Source organism: Medicago sativa, chromosome 3 (genome assembly GCF_051527215.1).
Source record: "Medicago sativa cultivar Bolivia chromosome 3, Bolivia_mono, whole genome shotgun sequence".
NCBI lineage: Eukaryota > Viridiplantae > Streptophyta > Magnoliopsida > Fabales > Fabaceae > Medicago > Medicago sativa.
The window spans coordinates 64,122,469-64,147,187 of NC_140751.1; the positions used below are offsets into that span (position 1 = coordinate 64,122,469).

At 32.0% G+C, this 24,719-nt stretch overlaps 1 protein-coding gene and 3 long non-coding RNA genes across 4 annotated transcripts; 1 reads left to right on the forward strand and 3 right to left on the reverse strand.

Moving 5' to 3' along the window:
• Positions 1-9,170: 9,170 nt before the first annotated feature.
• Positions 9,171-11,899, reverse strand: LOC146939109 (isoleucine N-monooxygenase 1-like). Its single transcript, XM_085757907.1, has 2 exons — positions 10,906-11,899; positions 9,171-9,883 (listed from the first exon to the last, which is right to left on the reverse strand). Exons 1-2 carry the CDS (start codon positions 11,869-11,871, stop codon positions 9,260-9,262), a joined length of 1,590 nt encoding a protein of 529 aa, XP_085614033.1. The 5' UTR covers positions 11,872-11,899; the 3' UTR covers positions 9,171-9,259.
• A 6,174-nt stretch (positions 11,900-18,073) lies between these two features.
• On the reverse strand, positions 18,074-19,313 carry LOC146939110 (uncharacterized). Its single transcript, XR_015033430.1, has 3 exons — positions 19,074-19,313; positions 18,645-18,722; positions 18,074-18,361 (listed from the first exon to the last, which is right to left on the reverse strand). It is a non-coding gene; the product is annotated as an uncharacterized LOC146939110 (long non-coding RNA).
• Positions 19,314-19,586: 273 nt separating this feature from the next.
• Positions 19,587-22,143, forward strand: LOC146939111 (uncharacterized). The gene is made up of 6 exons (XR_015031550.1): positions 19,587-19,799; positions 20,148-20,203; positions 20,313-20,343; positions 21,068-21,200; positions 21,337-21,387; positions 21,867-22,143. It is a non-coding gene; the product is annotated as an uncharacterized LOC146939111 (long non-coding RNA).
• Positions 21,685-23,236, reverse strand: LOC146939112 (uncharacterized). The gene is made up of 2 exons (XR_015031551.1): positions 22,765-23,236; positions 21,685-21,908 (listed from the first exon to the last, which is right to left on the reverse strand). It is a non-coding gene; the product is annotated as an uncharacterized LOC146939112 (long non-coding RNA).
• Positions 23,237-24,719: the final 1,483 nt, after the last annotated feature.

Here is a 24,719-nt window from a genome sequence, read left to right on the forward strand (position 1 = left end):
AAAAAATATATAATAATTTTGTGTTCTTAATGTTCCATTGTGCATTTTTTTATTTTAAATTCCGTGTTAGAAAACCTAAAAAGATTTGATCATTTTTCTAGTATATTGTTGTTTGTTTTTTGATCTTTCGCATGCTGAGTATTCCACCTCCAAAAATGTAAAGAATAGATGTTGATCTCCTTGGTGTGTTTGGGTTTTCTTGGTTGTGGGTTAGGATGTAAAAAATGGAAGTAATAGCTATGTTTATGCGAATTAATATGCATCTTGTGACCTATTGATACATGTGATCCTTGTATTACGATTTAGAAAATTTTCCTTCAAATTACCATAGCATTTGGGATCATAAGGTCAATATTTTACAATGTGTATAGTTGATTGGTTTAAGCATTTTTTTTCCTCTTTCATTTCTTACATCTTAATGTGTGTTGCTTTTTAATTCCTTTGCTTGTGAAAAATGTCTCTAAAATGAGTGCTTCATCATTAATATTTTTGTTCCTTACTTGCCTCTAATTTTCGCACCTTTTGCTATATTAAAATGCTTCCAAAAATACTACCTCTCTATGATTTTTACTTGCCTTTACTTCTTACCATTTCTTTTACGCAACATTTCCATCATTTCATGCATTTTTGTTCACTAACCCCTTTGTTTCCATCTTGTGTCTTTAGCTTTATTTTTTTTTGCAATTTAACTTCATGCAAAAATTAGAATGTAAAACTTAGGAATTTTGTAATATTTTACTTTATGTCTTTAAATTTCTTGGCAAAGAGGCCATAGAATGTAAACTAGGGTATGATGTAATAAGGACAATGGACTCTAAATAATGTACACCGACACAAGCACCGACACATGCACACACTTCACTTTAGGTATATGGCTAGAATATGCATGTTTAGATGTATGTTTAGGATTGTATGTTTAGATGAATGCCTAGGACTTATACTTAGAAAAAATCATCTTCCAAAAAAATATGAACAAACTTCACTCAAACCATTTTCTTAATAAACCTTGGGATCAAAATCCCATTGTAATTTTTCCTTTTATTTTCTTAATCAAATTTCAATGAACTCTAATCATGTTTAGACCACATTTTGCAAATGACTAATTCAACCTCACAATTTCACAAATCTCATGCCCTTGAGGCCTCTTTCTATTCTTCAAAATCCATTTTCAAACTTAAAATCAACCAACAAAAACAAAAACATTTTTTGAGAGAGAACTACGGTGGATTTGATCCCTTAATCGGGTACGTAGGCAAGGAACAAAATTCCTTCAATTCAAATAAAATAAAAAATCCAAAAACATTCCTCTCCCTCCAATTCTTCACTTAGTAACTTTTAGGTGTAAATATCATTTTCAAAATAGCATTTAAAAATAAAGCGCGCGCGTAGAAATTAAAGACGGTTCCTATAGGTTACTATAGTCGTTATGGGTGCCTAACACCTTCCCGTAGCGAAAACAACTCCCGGACCTCGATTCTCAAGGGTTTTGCTTACTTTTTCCCTTCCCAAGAAAAAATAAGATATCACCGGTTTAAAAGGTTCAGACGTAATCAATGTTTGACACCCGAAAACCAAGATAAAACACGTCTCCACAGGGATTAGTGCGACATCAAGGATAGTTCAACGTCAATTATCATTCTAAGTTAAAAGAGTGGTTGTTTGGTTGTTTCATTTACAACTAGGCTAACTAATATGCAAAAGTAAAAAGATGAGATTATAAGGTTTGAAACTTATTAGGAGTAGAGTTCCTTAACCAAGCATCACACATAACCAAATGATCCATACGAATTCTAGCTATATAACCAACATTATCACAATCACTTCGGTTATCGTTTAAACATTCGTGTCCAAATCCCTTAAATGATAACAAAGTCGATTGGATCACTCAATCGACCGTGTCCAGCCTGACTAAGTGTCCAAAAGCATTAAGTTCATGATTAAAGGTGACGATCAAAGATCTACAAACTTGTCAAGAGTGATATAACCTATGATAGATTGTCATTTTAGCTCTACAATACCCTTCGTGTCCAAAGCGATATCATCATTTCTAAATTATCTTTCAAACATTCGTGCCCTAACCATTCAAAAGATAACATAATCGATCGTGTCATAAAACGATATAGTTATTTCTATCGCATCTTTTAAACATTAGTGACCAAATCATTTAAAAGATAACAAAGTCGATCGGATAACTTAATCAACTGTGTCCAGCCTAATTAAGTATCCAAAAGCATTAACAACAAGAATAACAACTATATTGAATATAAATTGCTAGAACCATATTTTGCAAAATCAAAAGGATTACATGTTTAGCAAGATCAAGTACCTCTCATCCCAACAAAGGGTATTTAGCTACACATCATCATGGAAGCCTTGCAAGGATGGATTGAAAAGGAAGGATTCATTCTCCTAGTGATGTCTCAACAAAGGAATAAGATCCAACTTCCAAAATCACTCTCACTCTATATGCTCTTGACCTATTTCTCTCTATGATATTATCTATGAAAGCTTAGAGAAAACTAAGAGAAAACTATGGGATATTCCTCAGACTAATATGAACTATATTTGAACTAATTATATCTCCACCTGTATATTATGAACTGGTTATGTCCCTGAGATATATAGCCCAAAATATCTAGAAAATATCTTCAAGGAATAGCAAGTGGGCCACTTGAGTTGAGCAAACCGTCCTAACTCGCAACTGCGAGTGAAAGAGCTCGCAATTGCGAGTTCACGCTAATAGCGCCAAAATCGCTAATAGCAAAAATTCTTTAAGGCTCCAGATACGCCAATAGCGTATCTCTCTGGACTATGACACTTCTTTAAACACGCTAATAGCGTAGAACACGCTATTAGCGCCATTTCTTCAAGCTTGCTGGACAGCTTCTGCCATTTTGCACTTTTTCATGATGAATTGGTCTTTGATCAGTGTCTTGAGGCTAATTCCTGCACAAAAGGATAGAGTAATGATAAGTAAAGCGTAATAAGGCATTTAACGCTTATTTCTCGGCTTTTCCTTCAATTACTTGCAAAGCAAGCAACAAAAAGTGCTTAAAATATAACATGAATTTAACACTTTTTTACATTTATCAACAATCAAAATATACAAACAAATGTAGACAGTGACACAAAACCAAAGGAATAGAACAAGAACTTATATAGTCGACCTTTTAAAAGCTAAAAAATGCCTGATTTAATACAAAAGTTACTTTTTTTTTCTTTAGAAAACGTCTAAGGGACATTAGTTCTCGAAGACAAAGTTCCAAACCAAATTCTGATACACCCTATATCCGGAATGCAATAATCATGCAATAAAATCAAATAAATCAAAAGAGAGCTCAAGATGCAACAACTTCGTGTTCTCAATACATGCATAATTTTAAAAACTCACAACAGAAGACAATTAACATAAACGTCACCACAATATGAAATAATCCTCATATACATGAGTAATAAAATCTCAACACCATATTTCAGGTTTCTGATGACAGTCAGTCATTCACTATTTTTAGAGTCCTTTTAATTAAGTTTTTATTCTAGTGCTATTTTAGTTTAGAGTCATTTTAAATAAATTGTCGTTATTAATTTATTGAGTCTACTAGTATTCTATTAGTCAATTAGTGTGCCCCTTGAAGGACGAAAATAAGCAGGCATGTCATACCTTTATTGGCCAACCAAGGAAAACAAAAGTGTGATAATAATTGAAAGAGTGGTGAATGAAAAGAATTCAAGCTTAGAGACTTTTAGGACGTGTCCCATATTGCTTTTCTGAGTTAGGCATTGTAGAATGTTGTTAAATAATAAGTTTGGGGTTGCTATTGGAATTTGCAACCAACTAAGTTTGGGGTGGGGGTACTAGAGAATAAAGAGAACAAAAAAAGAACATTATCATGAAAAATACACACAAAAATGGTGTATCAAAAAAAAAGAGAAAATAGAATGAAAAAGGGACATAACATTGAATATCCGAGTAACTTTAAACTCGATTGTCCCAACAGTTACAAGTATTCTCTAGTACCTTTACAAGAATTGTTGTTCCAAAAGGTGAATGAATGGTGTGATTTTGTGCTTTAATTTCCGTAGGAATGCCTAACTCAAATTTTGTGTAGCCTACTTATCCAAATATTATCCCACCTTCACATAAGCCCCGTTATAACCCTGAAAGACCTCAAAGTGTGCATTGACATTGATTTTGATTGACGTTTAGAAACTTTTCAAGCGTATGGTAATATGTAGATTGCATGTCGACTGTGTGAACCCTTTCATATTTTTGCGTGGAGTTGTGAATTGGTGGATGCTTACAAGTCAAACTAGCTCATCTTTAGCTAGTAAGGAGTTGAACTTTTGGGTACTATCGCTTGATCAGGTAATTGTTATTTTACTGTCGATTGTCAATGATGCAAGTAAATTCCTTGAGGACAAGGAATGATTCAAGTTTGGGGTTGTGATGACAGTCAGTCATTCACTATTTTTAGAGTCCTTTTAATTAAGTTTTTATTCTAGTGCTATTTTAGTTTGGAGTTATTTTAAATAAATTGTCGTTATTAATTTATTGAGTCTACTAGTGTTCTATTAGTCAATTAGTGTGCCCCTTGAAGGACGAAAATTAGCAGGCATGTCATACCTTTATTGGCCAACCAAGGAAAACAAAAGTGTGATAATAATTGAAAGAGTGGTGAATGAAAAGAATTCAAGTATTTGCATAATTGGGCTTTATTATGTGACCCGAAAGAAGAAAGAAACAGGAGCTAGGCAACCTGAAAAGGAAAATATAAAAAGGAACACGCACACAAAGGATGGGAGGGATTCACGCTTTGGATTTTTGGATCACGGTTTTTGGAAAAGGAGCCGCACGCATCACGAGAGAAGGGAGAAGCACATGGAAATATAGAGCAACAACACCGACTGAATAAAATTGAGGAGCAACGTCAATACGACGGAACTTTATCGGTTTAATTTCTTTACTCTGTTGTTTATTTCTTTTATCATGTGTAGCTAATTTCCTGTGATTAGGTCAAGAGATGATTCTGTACTACCTCATGTGATGTAACCTGAAACTCTTACGTTTATGAATTTCAATCTAGTTTATTCAGCATATTTTATTCTTAATGCTTTTATGATCCTGACCAGATATAATTGATCTAAGAGAATATATGACTACTGACACTAGCGTGTATCTCGGAAATATGTATGTTGTTCTTTCTAACGGACAACCTAGGGATAGAGCGTTGTTAGATAGTGACAATTGAATTAACGCACTAAATAGCCTTTGATGATTATAGGTTCACCTAAGGAATTAGGAATTATGATTAGATGAGAGGACTTAGGATCAAGGGATTGAACTAAGTTAATTTGTTAATTCGTCGTTGATTTTGTGAAATTTGTAGGCTTAAGAAATAGGTTACTAATGGGTGATGTATAGATGAATCGATTGACCTAGTCATCTCTTTTAAACATTCCAAACACCAATTTTATTTTTCAGTTATTTATTTATCATTGCAACCAAAACCAACTTGCCTAAGGCAACCCCCTTATTTACTTACATCTTAAATATTAATGAAATTGCCAAGTAGAGATTAGAACAGTCCTCGTGGATACGAATTAAATTATTACTTCGATATTAATTTTACACTTGCTAATTTTCTATCAGTTTCAAATACATAACCATAATCTCCACAATGTAAAATTCAACAACAGACAACGTCAGATAAACATAAATGTCTGACACCTTAATCAAAGCCTAACTAGACTCAAGTAAAAGAGAAATGAGGTAGCTCCATGCTATCCTCAAGCAACTCACTAGCAAAGCAAAGCAAAGCAACTCAATCCTGCAAGCCGTCTATTCATTCATACAAATAGGCAGGCGGTCAACTAAACGACCACTGGGGGGTTAGATAATATTCCACTTAATAACTATAATCAACTACAAACATTCAAGGATTTCAAATAGATACACATGTACATATTCAACATTCCTAGAATACTAACTCCACATGAATTATATCACACCACCATCATAGTATATCAAGCAACATATACAAGTCCACAAACTCACATCATCACAACATTCGTCAATTTGACCAATGCACATATTCACCAAGTCACATATTCAAGTATGACACAAAATTCACCAATTTCAAATGCATGCAATGTTCTAGACACTTCTACATACATGTGGTACCAATTTTGGATTCGGAGAAAACTATTACCGAAATTCCACTAACGTAATAAACACCACCAATTACGTTCTTCAACAACTAATGTAATAAATATCACCAGTTACATTTTGCACCAAAAAACTCAACATGACTATGAATGCATGGACTTTCAAGTAAAGACTCGACAATGCACAAATATCCAAACTATAATATATAATTTACACCATCATATAATATCTTTACCAAACACCGCCATTTGCATTATCAAGTATTTACATCTACACAATCAACAAGTCATAATCAACAAAGAGTCATCATCATATTCAACATCAACAATTACCACCATAAGGAAACAACAACGTTTCACAAAACACAATTCGCATAAAAGACGACAAACAATCATATTTTGATAACGAACATATCAAACACCCAACAATCATTGTTTCATTCTTATTTCATCATATTATCACGAATACAAAGACATTTGCAACTTATCTGATCCTAAAACCTCATTTTGACAAGTTCGTCTATTTTGTTAAAAACACCTATTTTCAAGTATTTCACCAAAATAAAGAATTCATACTCAAATTCATCAACAAATCATTTACATATATTACATAACATCTCAGCAGTGCACATATAGCATTATCATTTTACAATTCCGCTTATTTCTCAAAAAGCCACAAGTTCATCTCATTTTCCTCGTTTTTCAAAATCAACTCATTTTCAAAGTAAGACCAAGTCCAAAGCTCACATACACCTTACATGATCATTCTAAGCTCATTGTTACAGAAACCAAATTAGAACTTTATCATTTTATTTGAGAAAAACAAGTTTCGGAAGATTCCAAGTTCATGACCATTTTCAAACCAAGTTCGTCTGAAATCCATAAAAATCAATTTTAATGCAAGTAAAAGATGTTCCAGTAGGTTTAAAAGGTAAAACATCAGTCAAACACATCAAAAGGAACACTAGGGCGTATCCAGAAACGACCCCAAAGCTCGGAATGTAGAAAACAGCATGTGTTGTTCTGCACATGCTTGCCCTGGCGCTAGCTGGCTCGTCCAGTGAGTTGCATCAGTAACAGGCCTCTCAGGAACACACACCAAAATCCTTCAAAAACCCCAATTTTGATCTCAATTGACCCAAAATCGTTATACAAACTTTGTTAACATTTAACATACATTAAGAACTCATCAGAACACTTTTAATCATGAGTTCAAATCATCATTTCACCATAAAATCAAAATAATATACATTTTTCACGAAATACTCGTTTTTCCACAATTCAATCCAAACTTCACAAACAACACCAACAATTCAAAACCCAACAACAAACAAAATGTAAACATTTAATGAGAGATTTGAAGCATGTTTGAACAATAATCATTCACAAAATTCATGGTTTTCACACAATTAAGCTAAAATTGATAAAAACAACTTATTTCAATCACCAACCATGAACTTGAACATATAAACACTTCAATTCCATAAATTCCAACATACCCATAATTACACATCAATTATAAGTACGAATCATCACACATGATCATAATTTTCACAAATCAAACAAAACAATTATGACCCATAAGTGAAAAAATTAGATTATAACTTATTTAGTAGAACAAACATATCCCCTTTTCTCTTCTATTCTTCACTTCTCTCTCAAATCTCTCCGGCCTCTCTATTTGTGAGAATATGGAATGAATGGCAAAACCCTAATTTCCTCACATGAGCTATCAATTTATACCTCAATAATGAGCTAGGGTAACTATATTCATAATGGGCCTCAAAACTCTTAATACTTAAGTCTAAAAAGTTACTACACACTCAATCATTATTTTACCATCTCAAAATAATACCACTAGTTACCTCTATCTTAGTAAAAATAACTATTCACACTAAAAACACTAAAACACTAATCATTCCAAAATTACTAATTTACCCTTACTCATCAAATGACCAAAATACCCTTGGTCTTGAAAATGACCAAGATACCCTTCTAACCTAAAATCCACTTATCCCAAGTCAAATACACAAACAAGCAAATAAATACATAATAAATAAATAAAATAATCCTAGCATAAAATGGGCTGTTACAAATTCCACGCGTTTTGTTCTTCTTATAAGCAAATTAATTTTACGGTTAAATAAGTAAATTGTCTCTATAAATATTCATAATTTTTTTTAGTCCCTAAAAATAAAATATCACTTTTTAGTCCTTGAAAAAATTCACGTCAACATTTTTAATTGTTAAAGAAATTTCCATATGTATTTTTAATCCCTGTACAAAATTTATGTCAGCATGTCTGGTCCCTAAAAAGTCAAAGGAAAATATTCCAAAGACTAAAAAATATGATTTTATTTTGTAGGGACTAAAAACAAAATTTTTAGTATTTAAAAGGACTATTTACTTAATGGCTTAATTGCATGTTTGATCCCTTATGTTTAATTTAGTTTTCAAGTTGGTCCCTTATGTTTTGAAAGTTTCAAGGTGGTCCCTTACGTTTTAAAAGTTTCAAGTTGGTCCAAAACGTTATTCACATTTGAATAAGTTAATCCATTCCGCGACATGATATTGGGTTTAATAAAACAAAAAAAATTTAAAAAATGTTTTAAAATTGATTTTCTGAATAAGTTAAGTTCCATCATCCATATTATCAACCCGAATCTTTAAACGTTAAGTGACTGAAGGGAATAACTTATTCCAACATGAGTAACGTTTTGGACTAACTTGAAACTTTTAAAACGTAAGGGACCAACTTGAAACTTTTAAAACATAAGGGACCAACTTGAAAACTAAAATAAACATAAAGGATCAATCATGCAATTAAGCCTTACTTAATTAACCTTAATTTTATTGCAAAGTCTAAACCTAAGCACAAGATATGCCTGGAGTAGAACAAGAAAGTACATGAACTTTATATACAAGCATTTGGATACAAGACAGACCACCACCAAATCCCTAAAGAGGCTCAAGCCTTCTTATTTAAATAGCTTCTATTGGGAGAACACATATAATTGTCAAATGAGGTAGAAAATAACCACTATGGCATTGTTATTTCACAAGTGAAACAAATGCTTTATTATTTTCACTTAGTTCAAAAGTTGTACAATTCTGCTGCTAATCTTGGTTTTGCAACAACCATCAATGGCTCAGCAAGAAACATATCATCTTTGGAATTGACAAGGCTGATGCTTGATGTAGTGGGAGGTATACTCCACGTGAAACCATGGAGTAACCTAGCTAATAGTAAAATAGTCATTGTCGTGCCAAGTTTGACACCAGGACAACTACGCATTCCAGTGCTAAAGGATATGAACTTCAACTCTGGCTCTGTCAAAACTATATTGGACTCACCATTCTTGAAATGACGTTCTGGTTTGAACTTATGTGGTTCTTCCCAAACTAATGGATTTCTCCCACTTCTTTTAATCAATACATGGCTACCCTTTGGTATAAAGTAATTTCTAACCACTGTGTCAGTAAGAGAGACATGAGGAACATTGAAAGGTGCCATGGGGTGGAGACGAAGAGCTTCTCTTGCACATGCCTTCAAGAAGTTGAGCTTAGGGATATCTGATTCTTGGACCAATCTATTTTTTCCCACTATATTGTCCAATTCATTTGTGGCTTGATGAAATAATTCCGGTTGATTTAACATTTCAGCCAATGCCCATTCAACTGCGTTTGATGGATTGTCTACCATTGCTATCATCAATTCCTACATAAGTTTTTTTTTTAAGAAGAATTCCTACATAAGTTTTATGATGACTTAAAAGTGATATTTTGCAATGTGGGTTGAATTAAAAATATCAAAAGTTCAACGTAAAATTAACGAAAATTTAGATTTATAAATCAAATTTTGAGATAATTTTTGGAGGAATTTTTTATAACATTCTAAACATGTGTCTAAAAATTTATTATAAGCAATACTTTGTATTTTAGATTCATTCATTAAATGATGTATGTGGTCTATAATAAAGACCGTAGACATCATTAATTGAATGAATCTAAAATGTAAAGTTTTGCCTATAATAGTGACGGGAGTGTAAACATTAACTTCACAACACAGACAAAAATTGAATGTTGAAAATTTTGTATGGGGACAAAAATTGAAATTTGGTAAGTTCTTATGGACTAAAATTTATTTAACATTTCTTTCTATCTCTATTTTTTGAGGTGTCTAATATGGACTCAGTTCAACAGTGGACCATCCTATTTTGATCGAAATAAATTATTATTTTTGTTCTCAGCTTTTTTATTATAAATCTTCTTTTATTAAAAACAGTAAAGGTCCACTTTTAGACTATTTTTTAGAAGTCCATATTAAACCGTACCCTTATTTATTTTTCTAGTAGTTTTACTTTTCTTAGAATGAATAAGTTCATGTAAAGGTAGGAATAAAAGCAAAAGGTTAATAGTGTTTTACCCACTGGAGTATAGGTCATTTCCGGTTACCTCTGTAAAAAAAAAATTTAGATTTCGTCTTTGTAATTTAAAGAATCTTTGGTTTTGGATGTTTATGACATTAAATTACAAAATTCACGGTACTTGTAATTTGAGAAATTTCAGTTTATCCTCTGTCATATCATCGATTTTGTGCAATCAAAATTCATGAAGGTCCAAAACCAAAAATCTTCAAATTACATGGATGGAATATAATTCTTTAACAAGTAAACTGGAAATAACCTATATTACAGGGTAAAGCAGTGTTAACCCAAAAAAATCAAATGTTAATCTTACAATAAGTTGTGCCTTGATTTCCTTCTTTGTCAATACCGGATTATTATTAACATCTTTCAGTGAGATCAGAACATCTAGCAAGTCCTCTTCAACCGTCCTTGATCCATCATTCCACTGCTTGATTCTCTCTTCAATGATAGAATCGTGATACTTGTTCATTATTTTCATTGCGTTTTTTATTTTGCCCTTGTGGCCATCTAAGTCAAACAGCCTCAAGCATGGCATATAATCAGATGCAGAGAAAGCATAAATATACTTGAGCAATGTAAAAGCAGCATCAACATGCTCAACTTCCTCAAGACCAGGCGATCCATCTTTCATACCCTTTCCAAAGTACCTTGTATTAAAATACAGTTTCCTATAGACATTTCCACAATAATGTTGTGAAGCAATTCTAACATTCACAGGATCACCATTGTTGCATTTGTTGTACACATAAAACATAAGATTATCGGCTTCTTCATTCCTTTTTTCATGAAGCCATCGATGCCTTTGCGGAGACATCAAATCGTTAACAATGATTTTCTTCATCTTTTTCCATTGTTCGCCAAAGGGTGCCAAAATTGAGGTCAAGTAGCCATTGGAGATTATATCACTGGCCATGGTTGTTGGTCTTGATGCAAAATCAGCATCATGCTTTCTCAAGAATTCACGAGCAATGGTGGGACATGTAACCGGAATAATATGGACATTTCCTAGGCGGATACATGCTATTTCAGTGTTCAAATCTTCCATCATTTTGAGTATCCACATAGATGCAGGTTTATTTGCAATCATTTCAGGAAGATTAAAAACTATAGGCCATGGTAATTTGGGACCTGGAGGTAGTTTTCGTATTTTGGAGTTCACACTCATCAAGTGATATCTTAGGGTTTTGATAATCATAAAGCCACAAGTTGCAATAATTAATGAAATCCAAAGGGACTGAAAATATGACAGGAAAAAGGCCAAGCTACTGTAATCCATAGCATGGACAAATGGTTCCCAAACAAAAAATGATAAGGGGCTAGTAGCTAGGTCCAACGTAAAATGTAATGGATGAACGTATAAGGGTTTGATGAGTATACATTGAGAAGTTGAGACTCTATTTATAATACAAGGGGAACATAATTAAACAACTATTTCTTGATGTAGAAATAAAAAAATAAAAAATGCTGTTGTGTGAAAAGAAAAAAAACAATTAAGTGGGTCAAAATCCCTCCAAAAAAAATTAAGTGGGTCAAAAGAAATAACTTTTGACCAAAAAAACTGTCATCTGTATTAACCAAATAAAAATAGGCTTAATTGCAGTTTTAGCCCTCTAATTTTCTCAAAGTTGCGATTTGAAATGTTTATGGGTTGGTAAAACTAGAGGGAACCCTATGAGCATATGCACAAGATCCTCGAAAATAAAAATAAAGATATAGTGGATTTGAAATGTTTATGGGTTCTAGTTGTATATTACAGTAAAACTAGAGCGAACCCTATGAGCACATGCACAAGATACTTGAAAAAAATTAGCTTAGGCACGAAGGTCTTTGGTGTAAGTTATTTGTTATTTGTTAGCATGAAATATGGCTTGCCCCAAAATCTCTATCTTCTATCTTACCTAGATTATTTTCGTTATCTCTCCAGAATAATAGCTATGTGTGGTTAAGTGGGCTGCTGGGTGGAGGAGGTTTGGAATTGAGAGTTAAAATCACTACAAGAAAAACTGTGATTTGCTGCGACGAGTTGCCCACCCTACTATTTACCGATATTTTTGGTAAATAATAAGACTAGTTTTAAAAGTTACTTGCAGGATCAAAGTAGAAAATCTTAGATATGTTGTGCAAAGATTTTTCAGAAAATATATGAACATTATATTCATGAGTTTGTTTATGAACAAGATGAAGAAAATTGTTTTTAGGATGAGGATAACCGTCTTTTCGACACAAGCCAACAGTTTGAAACAAGTAAAAACTTGAAGTCTTAAAAGCAAAAAAACTTAAAGGAAAAGAAAAGTAAATTGAATTGGATTAAATGAAAATGGTTCAACAAATCATTGTACATACATTTTGTTACTCATTTTGCTCTACGCTTGGGTACTTTGAGTTTTTGAAGAACTTTTGATAATGATTTGTGACCCATTTTTCCTATGAAAAACTACTATATACACATAAGAGAAAAAACTAACAAACCAACGGCTAGAAACTAAATGACTTCGACAGCTTCTGCCTGCTTTCCACATGTCCGACCCTTCAATCCTGCCTCTTCAAGGAGAATTTGAATCCTTCTAGTCGAAATCAAATCCTCGTTTAAACCATCTTGTCAAAATCCTCAAAACTTCTCTTTTGGACTTAGAGAATTATGTTTTCTTAGCTTCCTCCTTGCCTGTCGAAACACATACTAAAAAATACAGGCTAAAACCTACACCCCAAAATCGCGGCCGCCTCGCTCATCAAAGAATCAGTAATGTTTACCCCAACCAGCATACTCTTAATAAAATTAACCTTCAAACCCGACATCACCTCAAAATGAACAAGAATAGCCACAAAGCACGAACATTCGCCCAGCTTTTAACCCCTAAAAGTGGCGTGCTATCAGCGAACTGGAGATGGAAAATAACGGTTGAATTAAAAGAACCAAAGTTGTACCCAATAAAAATATTGGAGTAAGCCATAGCTTGCATCATCACATTCAAACCCTCCGCTTCTAGCAACAACAACAAAAAGGAGAAATGGGATTGCCTTGTCGTAAACCCATGTGTAAAGGAAATTCTGTTGTGGGGCTACCATTGACTAACACAGATGATGTAGTCGTAGACACACAGTCTTTAATCCACTTCTGCCACAAGGTTGGAAAAGACATTCTACCCGTAACTGCATCTAAATACCCCCAGTCCACAGAATCGTATCCTTTTTTAAAATCCACTCTAAACAACAATAACTCCTTCTTAGACTTACGAGTTTCATCCACCACCTCATTCGCAATAAGAATCTCATCAATTATCTGTCTATCTTAAACAAACACTATTTGAGATTCTGAAATAACACTTCCTATAACTGACTACAACCTATTTGCCAACACTTTTGCCATAATTTTATAGAGACTCCCTACCAAAGATATGAGCCGAAAATCATTTAATTTTTGCGGGATATCAACTTTAGGAATGAGGGTTATAAAAGTATTATTTATACCTTTCGCCAACTTGTCGTTCCGATGAAACTCTGAAATAAACCTCAATATGTCATCCTTCGTATCATGCAAAAACTCCTTTATAAAGCCAAAATTAATACCACACGGACCCAGACTCTTAAAACTATCACAATCCCACACAGCTGCTTTGACTTTTTCCACTGAAAACGGTTTAATCAAACCACAGCCTTCCTCATAAGACAAAGTCCGGAACTAAAGATTATCCACGCCTGACCTTTCCACATTCTGCGCCTAAAACTGTGTTGCAAAATGTGAAGCAACGACAAGACGGATCGGCTGCTCTCCCTCCACCAAAACTCCATCCACCAATATCGAACTCAGAGCAATACCTCTCTAATGGGAAAACAAAACTGAATAAAAATATTTTGAATTTACGTTACCTTCTTTAAGCCAAATCAACATGGAGTGCTGCCAACAAATACTTGTATTAATATTGGACAAGGAATGGATGTCCGAAGCAATACCATGCATTTCCTCTATTTCAGCTTCTAATAACACCTCATCTTCCCCTTTATAGTCTAAAATGGATAAATGAGCTTTTAAAGAGTCAATCTTCCCTGGTAAATTTTGAGTATGCGACATGTGCCACTCTTTCAAAGCTCAATTAATTAATTATAATTTTTCTTCCATCGCAAAGCCTTCCCAATCATCAACCTGCAATGACATTCATTCGTTACTAACAAACTGCTTGTACCCAAGAATATCTTGTCAACATTTCAGCATCCGGGAAATCTTAGGACCGCAATTTTCTTCATCAACTGACAACATCAGAGGACAAAGATCAGACAATCCCCTTAAATGAGCAACCTGCAAACAATTAGGCCATTCAAAACACCACACCTTAGAAAGCAGAAATTTGTCCAGGCGACTCACAGAGAAGTCGTCCCCCTTAAACCAAGACATTATTGTCAATAAATTGATTAAAAGGAATGACGTCCAAGGGCGTGTAACCTTTCATCTCAGAACGCCTTTCCTCCACACACTTGACTGCGTTAAAATCCCCACAAACACAAACTTTTTTTCCACCCAACAGATGTAACCGAGCTGATAGAGAGTCCCACAATGCTCGCTTTGCCCTAGGATCACAAGGCGCATAAACATTAAACAAGTAAATCTACTCATTTGATTTAATGAACCTGTCATGAATCATCAAGAAATGCTCACAACTAACATTCACCCACACCTCCACCTCTGAACAATCCCACAAAGTCAACAAACCACCCCCCCCCCCCCCCCCCGATGTCCTTACGGAAGGGCGAAAGGAGAAAACATGAGTCGAATTTCCCCATAACGACGCACAACGAAAATCATCGCAAACCGACATCTTAGTTTCTTGAATACATAAAACAAACGAATTCTTCTACCTTACCAACTAGAAGACCACCTTTCTCTTCTCTGTCCCACCCAACCCGCTGACATTTTAGGATAAAAGCTTCATCAATCACACTTTACCCCCACCCCTTTCCCCACCACACCAAAGTCGCAAACTAACAACCCCTCCTTGCCGAACCTCCTTCCCTCCCCTCCACCAAATTTTTTTGAATTCCTTTTACCTTTCCCCTCTCTAAAAATACACTAAACATGTTATGAGTATCGCCACTAATGTTAACACCAATAGCTTTCTCTATACGCAAAACATCCTCCACCCTCACATTCTCATGCATAACCACCCAATGTTTCCAATCATTATAAACTGAAGTTGAGGAGGAAGCCTCATCTAACGAGCATGTATTCACAACTTCCTCTGCCCAGTTCATTCTATCTATCTTGACGCTTGAAAAATTTCTTCGTCAATATATGAAGAACCGTCGTCCGATCTTTACTTGGAAACCTCGCCACTTTTTTAAGACTATGAACCGAAAGTCAAAGCATTGCTTCTGCTTTCTTATGCTTAATAACAAGACCATCATCCCTACCATTACCATCCCTTTCCCTCAAAACTTTCTAAAGTGTAACAAACATGATATGAATATATATATATATATATATATATAGCTGTGTGTGTGTGTGTGTGTGTGTCGAGTTTTTTTTTCCCTTTATCCTTTCTAAGTGTAATAGACTAGATGAGTATATCTATACTTACTATTTCATTATTCCAATTATACCCATAATCAACTTTTTCTATAATAAAGATTGTTGTTGGTGTCATTAAAAAAAAATTAGATTATATTTTTGATTTATATTTTTACTTTAAATCAAAATCAAAATTTCATAAATACCGTTCATAATTTTCAAACGTTTGCGAAATAAAAAAGCGGAAAAACGGGCACGTGTGTGCCCATGTTTTCGCTAGTGAAAAATAGAGAGGATGTTAATTGACACACACGTACCCGTCTTTCCGCTCTATTTCAATGCCGAAAACCATTATTTTCTTTACAAAATGAAGTCTAACATTTTTCAATAGCAAAATCATGTATTTCATTATTTTCCAATTTTTCAGGTTAACATCCTTTCGTTACGAAAAGACATACATGATTTTGTTGTTGTTGGAATTTTCATTATTTTCGAATACCTTTAAATAAATTTTCTTTTAAAAATGTTATATTGTTGGTGTTATTAATAAATTAGATAAGAATTTTTCTTATATTTATTATCTTATTGGTAAAAGATAAACATAATTTTTATTATTTAAAAGTTACAAGCTTTATACATATAATTTTAATCAAAATCCAAATTAAATTTCATAAAAAAAAACATTTTTTTTTTGTAATTTACACACATTAGTGTTATAAAAAATGCAAAGAAAGGGACTTGTGCCCGTCTAAACACTAGTGCTAATTATAAATAGTATAAAACGGTTTTTAGTTAAATCTAAATGTAGGTTGCTAACTTGCTCTTTAATAAAGGCGACTAATTTACATTCACCTAAAAATATTATGTTGAATATTAGCAAGTTTGGACTTTTTCTATTAGACAAAAAAAAATCATTTTCACTATGAAGTCATTGAAATCAAGGATAAGTCTTACGTTAATATAAAAACTGTTTTGATGAGGAAAAATGACAAATGATTCAATACTAAAAACTGTTCAATGAATTGAAACTTGCATAACTAATTTTTTTTTTTTTTTTTACAAAAACTAACCTTTTATTTAAAATTTGTTTGAATAGTGACAAGCAGGTATTTTGGTCCAATGGGAAAGGTACACAATAGCTAATTTACACCTTTATATTTTAGGTGGATGTAATTTAGAATCACACACCCACATAGTTGTTAGATTGGTCTATGTTTTCACACTTGTTTACCGGAGCTTCATGTTTTTAAATTGGTGTAAGTTTGCAACCTTTTATATATATATATATATATATATATATATATATATATATATATATATATATATATATATATATATATATATATAAGTCAGGATCTGTTGATACCAGGTGTCAACAAATTCGTTGACACCAAATCTCAACCGTTTATTATATCCGATCAAAAGGCTCATATTTATTTACTTGATATCTCACATGATCATTCCGCATTTTCCCTAATCTGGTTTTTCTTATCGTTGGTTATGATAATTACTCAGATTTTTCCATCTTAACCATCGGTCTCCTATTCCAAATGAAAATCATTGATTCTTCTTCATTTCAATTTATTTCACACATTCAAATACTATGTTTTCATCTTCTATTGAATAAACTAGACCCCCTCCCCGTGCTGACGCACGGGCATTTATAGTGTGGATTAAAATATAGTAGAATATAACACACAATATATGTACATGTTAATAAATAGTTCATGTATGGCAGCCATTATCCAACATGATAACGGAACATAAAATAGATTAGTTATGAACATTTTTTCCAAGTACTAACATCAAGATTGCTACAATTTTTTTCTTCATTTATAAAAAAAATAGTAGTCTTAATCGTGTTTAAAAGAAATTCATTGTTAAAAAAGATGCTACAAATTAATTTTTTTGGAACAGCCAAAATTCAAATACAATGTACAAAGAGTACACTGCTTGTCAAAACAGAACAGTCACAGCATAGCATAAAAACTAAGTAACATATAACTTATAAACCAGGAAAAAAACTATCTCATAGTCACATTTACATACTTAGCCCCCCAAAACAGTTGAAAATGATAAAAGTTGTTTGAAAAATTGATCAATTAATAACAAATCCATATAGAGAAATCATTTGAGAAGCTAATGAATCTTACATCTGCAACCCACACAATGCATGAACTTATTAAGCACAAACCATGGTCCAACAATTTTCTCCTTGCGTTCATTTGATTTGATCATATAACATCCTTGCTTTTACAAAGGAAATCTACAAAGATGCCAAAAAATGTAGTTAAGTATCCGTTTATCACATATACAACATTTGACTTTAGATTAAATCAAAAGGCAATTCAATGAATAGTACTTATGCCATCAAGCCACTTGTAGAATGACATAATTAGTTGACAACAATATCATTTCTTCTCGTTTATAGTTGAAAGACAAATAAACATATTGGAAAGAAAAAAAATTAAGGAGATCATTCAATACAATCCAAATAAAAGATAATTGGTGAAAGAAGATGTAGCAAATGCTAGCAAGTATACACGTACAGGAAAGTAGAGCATCAGATCACGTATTCACGGCAAGTGGATTTCAGGCTCTACTTCAGCTCCTTTAAGTTGATGTCACTGAACAAAAAAATAGCATAAAATAAACACCAGTTCCATACAATATATATATACACAACAAATGGACAAAATTTACAATCAAAAACCTCTCAATTCCCTGCAAATTGCTAAGCTTAGATGCATATAAACAATGTTGATAAAAACACAACACATATTTAAAAAAAGGAACTTCAACCAATGGTACATAATATCTTATTTGAAAGTAACTTACAATCAACAACCATGGTTCAATGAAATGGATAAAATCAAATATTTGGAGGCAATGAGTCATCGAAATGAACAAAAAAAATGAAGGCACAACTCTCTGCAACACAAAAGATGAAGGGACATTGAGATTTTGGAAATGAAAACCTGTAGAAAATGTTGGTCATGGTTTGCTATAAAACTGCTGCTGTTATTTTATACTCTTCTATTTTCGAAGTCTCATCTCCTCGAAGTAAAATATTGTATTCTCAAAATTCATTTTCCTTCGTTCTCTCAGATACTTACCCTCACTAAATATTTCGTTGTTCTTATTCCCTGGTAGAAGACACACAAATAGTCTTGCTAAATTATAAGTGCCTCAAGTTGCTCTAGTGATTCCCCGACCTGCATGTTCAAGTAATGTGTACATTTATCATTTAATTTATTAATGCTTATATTCTTAGATTTCATATGCAAAACATACAACCATGACTTTGACCGTGGAATGACACAAAATGATGTTATAAAAAAATTAAGATAAGTAGTGTTAATATTGTTGGATGACAGAAAACAAATCCAGTGAAAGTAACATAAAATTATTCTATCAGCATGACACACATCAAAACCAAATCATGTAAGGCTCATGTGAGACAATATTCATCCACTAACCAACAGCAAGCTTCTCTTATAATATAAGAAAGGAGTGCACGCTCAACCACAGCTTGACCTCTGGCAGCGTGTGTGACTGCCATTTGGCAGCAGCTTTGCTTGACAAGTGGGCAGTTCCATTATATGACATGTGTTCAGCTAAGTTTTTCAAATTTGCTTCCAAAGGCTTCAAAGTTCTATTCTGTCGTGGGGAGAGAGAAAGCAGGAAATAAACATTTAAAAAAGGTTTTAAGAAAAGCATATGTCACTTCAATTGGAAAATGTTTGTACTTGGTGCAGAGAAACTCTTTTTTAATGCATTCTCAATATTGCAAATTTAATTCAAATTTCAAATTCAAATTTCAAAACTCCCCCCTAAATTTTAAAACACCAACCTTTTGAAACCATATATTCAAACTCACTTTCCTCATCTTTTTCATTATCCCTTTTCTGTTTCCACACAAATACAAACAGCATAATAAACAAGATTCAATGTCCATTTCACACATTGATCATCTTTCTCTCTAACATTTCTTATCTTTATTTCAATCTTTTCCCAGTTTCTAATCTTCATTTCCTTCTCTTATTATGCAGGTAGTTTCCTCTTTTGATTGACGAAGCTGTAAAAAGAAAAGGAGAACAAGGAAAGGGTAAAAATAACTCTTCTTTTTCTTTGCTAAATAGTATTTTTCATAATTTTTTCTTCATATCAACATGTAAAACTGACTACAACTTTTCTTTTTCTTTTTTTTTTTCCAGCTAAAATCAATATCACATGATCTACATCAAGGTATACAAATAGGTATACAGATACCATTCATAATGTGTATTTCTTTTCTGTTACTTTTTCCTTATTTTTATTGGAAGAAAAAAAGAAAATGTAAGGTAACAAGAACAGTTCACCTTTTTCTCTGTGTCCTTCACTATGCAAACTTATCTTCTTTCTTTATGTCCATCATATCATCATCTTAAACTTAATAAAGATAACTCTTTTTTTTTCAATTGGATAAACAAAACAAACTTTTTTTTTTTGAATCGATAAACAAAACAAACTCTACTTCCAAGTACAACAACAAACAACATTCATATCCAAACTATGAGTATAACTATGAAAGAGTAAGAACAACAATTCAACAGGCGAAGGAAGATGAGTACAACTACCAAAAGAAGTAGCAATCCTATATGTTGTGATTATATGAAAGAATCATTGAAGTAGCAAGAAAAAAGGGAAAAAAATATAGATGTGTAAAAGTATCAAGTTGAGTCTAGATGGGAAAAGTAACAATTAAGATTTTTCTAAATTGAATATGAGCCTGAAAGAAGTTTTTATTAAAGCAATGGGCAACAAATTTATAGATTTACGTAATTTATATGTATATCATGTATATCACTTCTCAATATGTATATCATGTTCTCAATTCATAAAAAAGTATCAACACCTCTAACTTTTATATGTATATCATGTTCTATTCAGCAACTAATCGATTAATTTCATTGTTTAATGAAAATTTCAGGGAACAAAGATGTTGGAGAAAAAAGATAAACTTTTATATGTATATCATGTTCTATTCTTCAAAGATATGTTAATGTTGCTATATTTCTTTCATCACAGGCCCAACACAATTTTGCAATAATATCAACAAAGAAGTACATATTCAAACACAGTCATAGCACAATTTTACAATTATATCAACAACAATAAAATACAAAATATCTTCATAAGAAAATGTCTAAATTGAGACTTCTTTGTTTGTTGATCTAATGTTTATCCTTTGATTGGCAGGAAGATTTCAGATCACATTAATCAAAAACAAAACAAGTGCATAAAGAAGAGGTATGACCTGTTGGTTATGAGAGTGTAGTGAAACTATGGTTTAATATCAGTTTGGGTTGTTTTTTATGCCTAACAATTTGAATTTGGAAAAAAGAACTTAAGTTTTTAGTTATACTGAATATTATTTATATTTTGTAAGTTTTAAAAATTTCTAATAATAATAAGTGAGGTGATAGTTTGCAGCAAAGTCATTGTTATGAAGAAATAAACTGAATACCTTTATTTTACTTTGCAGAGTTCTTATTTTATATCTGAAAAATCTTACAAACCTGCTTTTTTTATCTATAGATTAATATATTTAACAAAGATAAAAAAACATAGTATTGTTCTTTAATTAAGAATATGATGTAGAAACATAGATCCAAAAACATTTTCAAGAATAAAATCTTACACTTCTCTCAATAAGAGCTTTTGTTCACTTTTATCCTCTTATACGTTTTAATAAGCTTCATATTTTGTTCTTCCACTTTATTTTGCAGGAGACCCACAAGTTGTTCATTCTTACAGTAGAAGCCAATGTTCTGCAAAATAAAAATCAATTTTTTATAATTATTTTGTTTATTAGGCAACAAAATAAATATCACTTGAATTATGGGTAAGTATATGCTGTGTAAAACTATGGATGACGAGAAGGTGAACAGAAATAGACTCTGTTGCAAAAAAAAAAAGAAATTATATACTCATTTTTTCTACAAATCTTTCCTGAAAAAAAAAAAAGAGTGAATATAGATTTGTTCACATTTTCTACCGTTATTATTCTCATTTGTTCTACAATCTTGCACAATTTTACCTTCACATTCTTTATTTTTTTTTATTTGTTCACATTTTGAAAAAGAAAACAAAAAGTTGAATCAAACAAAACAAAAATCATACTAACATTTATTCTTAAAAAAATATTTCTGGCAGTATAGAGATTGACTATATTTCGATTTAGTTTTTTTTTTCTTTTCAATTCCTCTAATTTTTCTTTTAAAAGTTCTTCTCTCTTCAAACAATGTTTGCATAAAAAAAAAGTCCATAAAAGTAAAAAATAAAATATCACACCAGTGACCAAAAGTAACAACCAAAGTTTTTGTTCAAGTGCGATACTATGAAAATAAATATTGGGTGTGAATGAGAACAAACATAAAAAAGTTGATTTGAAAAAATAACTCCATCAATTTTCCAAGATCAAACTTGGCAGAATGTTCCTATTATTTGCAATACCAATGCTGCAACATATGTTACTATTATTTGCCTTCTCTAAATAAAATTAAAACACCAACCAGAAATAAAATAAAATGCAGAATGATGAAAGAAAAAAAAGGAAGTAAACAAAATATTGATGAAGGGAAAGAAAAAGAGGTGAATAGAGACATAATATGTGAAGAACTTGACCTTTATTTATTGATACACCAAGAAATTTTAGACCATAACAGTGGAGGCTCCAATTTCCGGCACGGTGGGCGCCGGCGAAGGTTTTTAGATGCATGATTTTCTTTATGGGTTTTGTAGAGGAGATAGAGGAGAGTCTTTTTATGGTGATGGTTTTTCAAAATAGTGTCTATGTTGGTCGAGATCTATCATAGAAGATGGTAGTTGGGATGTATAAAAGTTTATCAGATCTGAAAATAAACTTAGTAGGATAATGGAAGAGAAGCAATCAATGAAGATTGTGAGGATAACTCGCGGCAAAATGCGCTCAAAATGGACGAAAAATCCCGTGAACAGTGGTGTTGCTGCGGCGGCTAGGGTTTGTTGGGGGAGGAGAGCTTCTCAAATTTCATTTTGTTGAAGAGATAAATGAGTGTCCGTGTAAAATATGAGAGAGTGAGATAAATAAAATTGAAAACTTAAAAATGAATCTTATAAAAAAAAAATGAAAATGACAGACGTAATATTACATTTAGAATTAATGCTAAAAATTTAAATGGCATATCCTTAAACAAAACAAAAAATTAATATGTAGTGAAAAAGTTTATTTAAATAAATAAATCATATTTAGAAGTATATTAACATTACTTCCTCCGTTGCGAGTCATTTGTAAAATCTTAGAAAGAACTCAAATTGACAGGATAAGCTGTCACAGATGAAATTAAATTTGATAAAAAAGACAAGATGACATTTATAAAATAAATTTTGTTATCATTAATTTTCATCGATACATTATATAATATTTAATGTAGAGTATCTTATTTTATATATATGTAAAAAAAACATGATATTACTATAACGAAGTTACTACTATTTATACCATAACTTTAATTATACGATATAGAGAGTTTTTATCAAGAATTTATCAAGAAAATGTCTCAACCAATTAAATTTGTTATTTGGCGGAAAGCAAGAGAAGTAATGGTGTGTAATCACGGGATAAGTTGTCACTATACCATAACTTTTTTTAGGAGCAAACACGCAAAACAAGTTGTCATTTATAAAATCTTAGAAATAACTCAAATATATGCGATAAGTTGTTACAAATGGAATTAACTTTGATAAAAGAGACAAGCTGTCACTGATAAAATGTTAGAAATAACTCAAATGTACGGGATCAGTTGTCACAGATGGAGTTAACTCAGATAAAAAATATAAGTTGTCACTAATAAAGTTAAATTTTATAGATAAGAAAAGTTTTTTTTAAGAGCAAATAAACTGGGGAAGGTGTCACTTATAGAATATTTGAAATAACTCAAATGCACGGGATAAGTTCTTACAAATAAAATTAACTCGAATAAAAAAGACAAATTGTCATTGATAAAATAATTATTGTTAAGTGGTTATTCATAAAATAATATTTTTCATCGATATGTAATATAATATTTAATGAAGAGTATCTTATTTTTTATTCACCATAACTTTTATACCATAACTATTATTATATAATGATATTAAACTCTTTTAACATAGGGATGTTAGACTCTCTTTAAGTAAAATGCATTAAAAAAAGTTATAAGTTGTCATTAATAAATTTAAATGTCATAGATAAGACAAGTTTTTGAAGGAGCAAATATGCCGGAGAAGATGTCACTTATAGAATCTTTGAAGTAACTCAAATGCACGGGATAAGTTCTCACAAAGTAAATTAATTCAAATAAAAAAGACAAGTTGTCATTGATAAAATTATTTTTGTTAAGTAGTCATTCAGAAAATAATATTTTTCATCGATACTTTATATAATATTCAATGAAAAGTATCTTATTTTATATATATGTAAAAAACATGATATCACTGTAACGAAGTTCCTATTATTATACCATAACTTTTATTATATAATGATATTAAACTCTCTTTAACATAGGGATATTAAACTCCCTTTAAGTAAAATGCATTAAAAAAAGTGATAAGTTGTCATT